This window comes from Anopheles arabiensis, chromosome 3 (genome assembly GCF_016920715.1).
Source record: "Anopheles arabiensis isolate DONGOLA chromosome 3, AaraD3, whole genome shotgun sequence".
NCBI lineage: Eukaryota > Metazoa > Arthropoda > Insecta > Diptera > Culicidae > Anopheles > Anopheles arabiensis.
In genome coordinates this window covers 43558175-43566007 of record NC_053518.1, presented here as the reverse complement: position 1 = coordinate 43566007, position 7833 = coordinate 43558175, and the positions used below count along the sequence as shown (strand labels likewise).

The 7833-nt window shown below is 43.2% G+C and overlaps 1 protein-coding gene across 1 annotated transcript; it reads left to right on the top strand.

The window, feature by feature from the left end:
• The first annotated feature begins 4372 nt into the window (after positions 1–4372).
• LOC120899876 (DNA-directed RNA polymerase II subunit RPB1-like) lies at positions 4373–7346 on the top strand. The gene is made up of 2 exons (XM_040306165.1): positions 4373–5222; positions 7342–7346. Exons 1-2 carry the CDS (start codon positions 4373–4375, stop codon positions 7344–7346), a joined length of 855 nt encoding a protein of 284 aa, XP_040162099.1.
• Positions 7347–7833: the final 487 nt, after the last annotated feature.

Sequence of the window (7833 nt, the reverse complement as noted above, 5' to 3'; positions counted from 1 at the left end):
GCTAGGTTAACTTTGCATTATGGTTTGATTGGTTTGTAAATGGCTAACAAACAAACCGGGTACAATTCGTGAGCTGTGTTAAGTTATCATTCTTTTTATATTTATCGTGTCCATTATTTATGTTAATTAATGATCATATAGTGTCTAGCTTATTTTTTTATTATAAAAAAAATATTAAAATTTCAACACATTAAATAATTGTTGTTCTTCATTGTAAACCATATTGGACAAGTTTATTTGTAATCGAGAGTAGAGTCAGTAGAGCTACATCGATGAAGTTATGATATGTTTATAAACGTACAACCAGATTGATAGCCTATGCTGTAAATCAATGTTCAGTTTTCTTTTCTAGGAAATCTGCATTGCATCGTGTAATGCATGACTCATGATTTTACACAGATCACCACATTATGGTGAAAATTTCAGATCACATTTCGTCACTGACCATGGAAATAAAAAAAGTCACTAGCAAAGCAACAAAAACCGTCGTGTTGTGTGCTGTGCGATACGACAAGTCGATTGAAGCAATGAAAAAAATATATATTCATCTATAATCAACAATCTGTTTGATCTCCGGTGTCGTTGTTTTCCCATTGGATTTCAACAATATTAAACAAATCGGCTTTTCATTATCTCAGATTGCGATGCTGACTAAACTGACCAAGATTGAATTTATATCCTAGTTCATACTTCTCAAGTGATCTTTTCTCTCATATTTTGTATTTCGTCTTCAGGTATAAACCCACGAATAAAATCAACTGCCATCTTACAAATGGCGATCCCAACGGATTCCTCTCAACACTGACAAATGAACTTCAACAAATAACAAACCCTTAGAACCTTTATCTACACGACGCAAACATCAAACTGCTGCATGAAAATGTATGTCCATTTTTTGTATATTCTTCCCTATTACTCTCCAGAGTTGAGGATGGATTACAGCAGGATTATGTTTCGTATGATTTATAGAACCAAAGCTCCGAAAACCTGGTTCTTGTGGAAATCATATTCCCAGAACAATCCTGCTGTACTCAAAGGACGCAGGTGAAAAAAATCGATAGACACTATGTGGTTCTGAATCACGAAACTTCGTACACGTCGTAGGAAAAAATAATTTCGTTCTTTTATATTTGATGGTTGTTGATAAATTTGTTTGAACTGTTATTCCATTTTCTAGCAAATAATAGTACAAAATGACATTTTTATTTTCATGTTTTATCATAATAGTTATTGATATGATGTGTTCATTGTCATTTATTTTTTTCTTTTTTATCATTATTTTTCTGCGTGGTCTATGATAAAAATAAACCTTTACACACAGCTGTTATCAAATAATGTACATTCCTAGTGGTCCAATACTATAAAATGTCAATTCAACACTGTTCAGCGATGGTCTCTCCATTTTTGCCTATGGCGCAGTACTGGATCCGTTTTGGAAGAAACAATTACCCTGTCATAACAATACGATATCAACACGCCAACACGGGTTCTTCCCTCGTCGCAGTGTGACCACCAATTTGGTGGAGTTTGTATCTAACTGCCATGCAGCATTCGTTTCGGGAGCCCAGATGGATGTCATCTATACTGACCTTAAGGCCGCCTTTGAACAGGTGAATCACCGCTTGCTATTGGCGAAGCTTGCTCGCCTTGGATTTTCTACCCCTTTAGTGGAGTGGTTCGAATTTTACCTCACCAATCATCGATATCGCGTCAAAGTTGAAAGCATGACATCTAGGGAATGGGTACACACAGGGTAGTAACTTTGGACCCTTACTGTTTTCTCCATTTTTCAATGACGTTACTACTGTAGTAAGGGAATCTAAATGTTTATGGTACTAGTTAAAATGGCCCGGTTACAGGGCTACGCAACGTTTATTGCGACATATACGTCTTATCAACGATATAAGAATTGCACTTCAAATAATCATTTTGTTTTTGAATCCTTTGTAAAAGAATTTTTTGTGTGCTAATATTATTTGTAACAAACTTTGCAGCGTATATGATTTGATAATTTTCTTTATTTAATATACTACAAATTGAATTGTGAGTGGTGTACCGGTTGGAATAAATTTTTTTTATCAAAATACACACTGTTTGCGATAAATTTGATCTTTCGGGTCATATGTTCCAGGTAACATCAAGTCCCGTGGTATCTTGGCATACGCCTTATCGAATCCCGGGAATGTCGTATTCTACTAACTCTTTCCGCTCTTCAGCATCTTGAACAGTCTGGGCTGTCGGCACACGCATGTTTTCCCGCAAACACAATGCCCCAAATTTGCCTCCCAGCATGCTCCGCCGGATGCACTGCTGCAGGACCTGAACGTTGGTACCAAGCGAAACGATTGGCAATATATGTCGAAAGTCGCCACATACCAGCACCACCTTATCACCGAACGTTCGGCGATTTCCCATAACGTCCTGCAGGGCGTGATCGAGGGCGCGAGCCTCTAGAGCATTGGTCTCCAAACTAAGGCCCATGGGCCGCATGCGGTCCTCGAGAGCCTATTATTAGTTTATAGACCCCTGTTCTAGAGCATAGCAGCTGCTCATGAATGTCTCGTTCCATAAGATCAGTGATGCTTTTTGCATCAATTCAGCCTGTGCTGACTATACATGGATGTTACAGGAACTGTTAGCGTCCAGGTATAGCGATAGCTTGAATGAAGAGTGAAGCGTACGTCCCCCGGTCAGTAGCAGAGCAGCAATTCCATTTGGAGCCACTGCGATTACAATTTTTGATTGGCATCCCGTGTACGCAATAATAGTTTGGAACAGAAACGGCTTCCCGGTGCTACCAGGTCCATCAAAAACAAAGTTATCTCCATGGGTCTTCTCTCGGCTGGAATGTTCTGTTAAACCGTAACTATCCACTGCTGCGATAATTACATGGTAATTTATTATTCGTTATTCAAACGGTTCACGTATACTAATATGTTGTCCAGCACACCGATAGCATAAGAGTGCTCCGCGTCCACCAGGGAAAATATTTCGGCAACAGATAAGGCGCATTGTAGCAGGTCTGGTCCTATCTGCATAAAGTCGGATACCTGCGGCATACTCGGAAACATCGTCAGCGTCTTCTGAGGCGCTATTTCGCTCAGGTGCTGATCAATGAGTCGCCGCACTTTGAGGTGCTTGACAGCGCGCAGCAGCCGATTCTGCTCGGAGTGTGTACGGTGCACCGGCTCTGATTTCGCCGGTAAAAGTCTTCCGAACGACGTTTGCGTCCTACCATAAAAGAGGATTCTGGGACATTCCCTCCGACAATATAAGGGAAAATAGGTGACGCAGATGTTGAGCATTCGAAATGAACCTGCTTCCTGTAGGGTCCTGGATATTTTGGTGTCGTCCTGCAGAAATCCAGACATCAACAGTACACCATGCGGTCAATAACGATATCAGTCTGGCAGCGGTGTGTGATCCACTGGATACCCGTACAAACATGCCATGGAAGCTGCAGCAATTAATTTTAAGCTTACTTGTACTTATTTAATCTTTAAACTATTTAGATCACTTTATAAATATTACACAACATATTATTATTCGTATGTTTGTTTGAGGTAAACATGGTTGTCGTTTTTCGTCCAACGCCTATCGATGAATCGCTATGTCGGTACAAAGTGTGCAAGAAAATCAACACGGTATAAAAATTATCCAAGTTATCCGTACCTAACATCAACTCACTAACCAAAATCGTCTCACTATAGGAGTGAAAAAGTAACGCTCTATAGTGAGAGATTGAAAATGAGAACCTTTTTGTAAAATTTGTTATAGGAAATGTAGACGAACTTAGACTTTTTCTTCCTGTAAGGTGTTTTGGTGATTGTCTTGTCCTGCAAGCATCGATCGACTCTTTTTCCGACTGGTGCCTGAACAACGACCTACAATTTCTGTTGATAAATGTTTGTCCATGTCGTTTCACCGTTTTAATTGTCCAATAGCGTTTAGTTACTGCATCTCCGGTACTCAATTACATTGACACAGTGCATTAAAAGACTTAGGAGTTACTCTTGACCGTAAACTTGACTTTCATGTGCACCATGTCGAAATTATTGATAGAGCGAACAAAATGCTAGGATTTATACGCAAGCAGTTAGTTGGCTCTTGACTGCTGAATTGATCAGACGTGTTTTTTCTAACAGCAAGAGTACTTATCGACACTAAACGAGCGAACGAATTGTCATGGAGACAATGAAACCACGGCCCATAAGGGCAAACACTTTTAAATTAGTGTACGAGGGGGATTCCGAGACGCCCTTCCCGCTCAGAGGTGATTGACTTTATTGTCGATACACTCAAAGCCGGAGAGGTCGTCACAAGAATTCAATTGTGCACCTCGACGGCAATCGTTTACCTTGAGACCGAAACGATGCAACAAGCGGAGCTGATCGTTGCACAACACCACGGGAAGCATTCCCTAACGATCGACGGAACATCCTATCCGCTGCCAATTCTACTGGAAGACGGTGCAACGGAAGTGCGACTGCACGAGCTTCCACCGTATGTCACGGGAGCTGAAATAGAAACAGCGATGTGTTGTTTCGGCAAGGTAGTTTCGATCACCGAGACGGAGTACGGTCCGGATAGTAAAGTGCCGGGGAAAAAAACCGGGATTATCGCGGTAAAGATCATCCTTAGATCACCGGCAATCCAAATCGGACCAACAATGACCATCGCAGACGAGCGCACCACTGTCACTTACAATGGGCAAAATCCATACTGCCGGTATTGCCTAATGCCCGAACATACTGGTATGGGATGCATGCAGAGCAAGCGCAGCCTCGCTAAGCAAGGCGCGTCATATGCCGGAGTGACAAAAGCAACAGCACCAGCATCAGCATCCAGAAACAATACACCATCGAAGGCTCCGGCAAAAACGCTAAAAGATACGGCTGCTCCGCATGCTAGCAAAGCCATAGCACCGAAGGTCTATGCGACACCGAAGGCCCCGACGGTAGCACCGAAGGCTCCGACCGTGTCACCGAAGGCTCCGACTGTAGCACCGAAGGCTCCGACCGTAGCACCAACGGAACCGACCATAGCACCGAGGGCTCTGACGGTGGCTCCGACGGAAGCAAGCAGCGCACCGACAGCATCGACATCATCAGCACAGGGGAAGGAATACGAGTGCACTACGGCGCTTGTTGTACCTGTGTTCAAAATTCCTCGAGATCCCTCTCCCACACCTCCCACCACCAATCCTGACCCTGATACTAAAGGTAAGCGCAGAAACGTAGACGACACAGACAGTGACACGTCTAATGCATCGATCGAGGGAATAGTCAGGCGTAAACCTGGCCGACCACCGAAAAATGCACAGACAATTACACTTACTAGTACACACACTGATGGATAGAAAATTATTAGAAATGAATCGATACGAAAGTTTTTGTTTGTTTCTATTAATCTAAACACCATCTCAAACACGACAAAAATAAATACGATGCGTTCATTTGTTCGATCAATTGACGCAGATGTTATTTTCTTACAAGAAGTGTATGATGGCAACATTTCGCTTCCTGGGTACAAAGTGCTCTCGAATGTAAATGTTGATAAACGTGGAACGGCGATAGCTTTACGGGAACACCTCAAATATTCTCACGTCGAACGCAGTTTAGACTCTCGTATAATCTGCCTTCGTCTTGAGAATACTACTACACTCTGTAACGTTTATGCTCCTTCTGGAAGTCAGCGTTGGTCAGAGCGGGAGGAGTTTTTCAATCGTACCCTAGCGTACTACCTGCGAAATGCATGTCAGCATGTCGTTCTTGCAGGGGATTTTAACTGTGTGTTGAATCAAAAGGACGCCACGGGTGAGAGAAATATCAGCCTTGCTCTGAGGGACGCTGTAAACGGTATGGGGATGTGTGATAGTTGGGAGGCTCTCAAAGGTAACTTAGTGGAGTTTTCCCACATCGCACGCGGCTCGGGTTCTCGCATCGATCGATGCTACGTATCATCTACACTCAAGACACACTTACGCACGACTGACTTACACGTACTAGCCTTTTCTGATCATAAAGCTCTGACGGTTCGAGTTAGCCTTCCAGTAAACATTTGCTCAAGATCACGAAGCAATGGATACTGGCAGCTAAGGCCTCATATTCTAACACAGGAAAATATGCAGGAGTTCAGATGCAAGTGGAATGTATGGAAAAGACAAAGAAGGAACTTCAGCTGCTGGATGGATTGGTGGATTCAATTCGCCAAACCAAAAATTAAATCGTTTTTCCGCTGGAAGACGAATCAAAAATACTCCTCGTTTCGCTTGCGTATGGACATGCTGCATAGAGTTTTAAAAAACTCTTACAATAATTACATAACAAACCCTGTGGAGCTTAGCAACATTAACAGAGTCAAGGGTAAAATCTTGTCTCTTCAAAGACGCTTCTCTGAAGAATACACACAAATTAACGAGACACGCGTTGCTGGCGAGAGTGTGTCTACGTTTCAACTTGAGGAACGCAGGCGAACTCGTACCGTAATTGACAAACTTTTGTCTGAAGATGGCAGAGTGATTGATCAAGAAGGAGACATCAGACAACACATTCACACATACTACACACAACTATACTCTGACGAAGATTTAGCTACGGACGACACGTTTACCAGCAGTCGAATCATTCCAGAGGATTGTGATACCAATAATAATTGCATGGGTGAGATCACACCTGATGACATAATGGATGCAATTAAAAAATCTGCGTCGCGAAAGTCTCCCGGTCCTGATGGTATCCCTAAGGAATTTTATTTTCGTGCATACGGAATAATCCATAGGGAATTACATCTCATTTTGAACGAGGCTCTTGAAGGTGGGTTTCCACGGGACTTTGTTGACGGTGTCATAGTTCTCGTGGGGAAAAGAGGAAGTACGGGCGCCGTTTCCTGTTTTCGGCCCATATCCCTGCTTAACACGGACTACAAGCTTCTGTCGAGAATTATCAAACTACGCCTTGATTCTATAATCAGGAAGTGGGGGATAATATCGATAGCGCAAAAATGTAGCAACAAACCTTGCAACATTTTTCAAGCTGTGCTCTCTGTTAAGGAGCGGGTGGTTGATCTCAGGAATCAACGAAAGTGTGGTAAGCTCGTTTCCTTTGACCTTTCACAGGCTTTTGACAGGGTTAATAGAAGTTTTTTGTGGCAGACTATGTCTTCTCTGGGTTTCAATCCAGGACTAGTGCGACTTTTGCGAACAGTTGGTGAACGATCCTCCTCCCGTATCCTTGTGAATGGAAACCTTTCCCCATCCTTACCCATCCGACGTTCTGTCAGACAGGGCGATCCTTTATCCATGCACCTTTTTGTCCTTTACCTTAATCCGCTCATCACCAGATTAGAAAGCATTTGTTGCGATCAGGATGACCTGATCAACGCATATGCTGACGACATCTCGGTGGTGACAACCTCCCTTTCCAAACTCGAGGAAGTGAAAGCAGCTATCGAAGCGTTCGGCAGAACCGCTGGGGCGAAACTGAACGTGGAAAAAACTACGGGACTAGACATAGGACACATCACACCAACAGCCTCCCCAATACATGTACCGTGGCTGCGGGAAGTAGAGAGACTGCGCCTGCTCGGCATATTGTTCACCAACAACATACGGGAGGCCATGGGGCATAACTGGGAAAACGCTGTTCAACAGTTCCGGCATTTGATCAGGCTGCACCGTGTCCGTAACCTGAATTTGGCTCAAAAGGTGGTGCTTTTAAACACCTTCCTTCTGCCCAAACTTTGGTTCATTGCATCGGTGTGTAGTGCACGGTCAATGGACATAGATTTAATATCTAGGACGGTGCGGTCTTTCTTATGGGACGGGTCTGGAGG

Excerpts from the sequence above, each read along its gene's own strand:
- LOC120899876 (XM_040306165.1), top strand. The coding sequence starts at position 4,373 with ATGCAACAAGCGGAGCTGATCGTTGCACAACACCACGGGAAGCATTCC.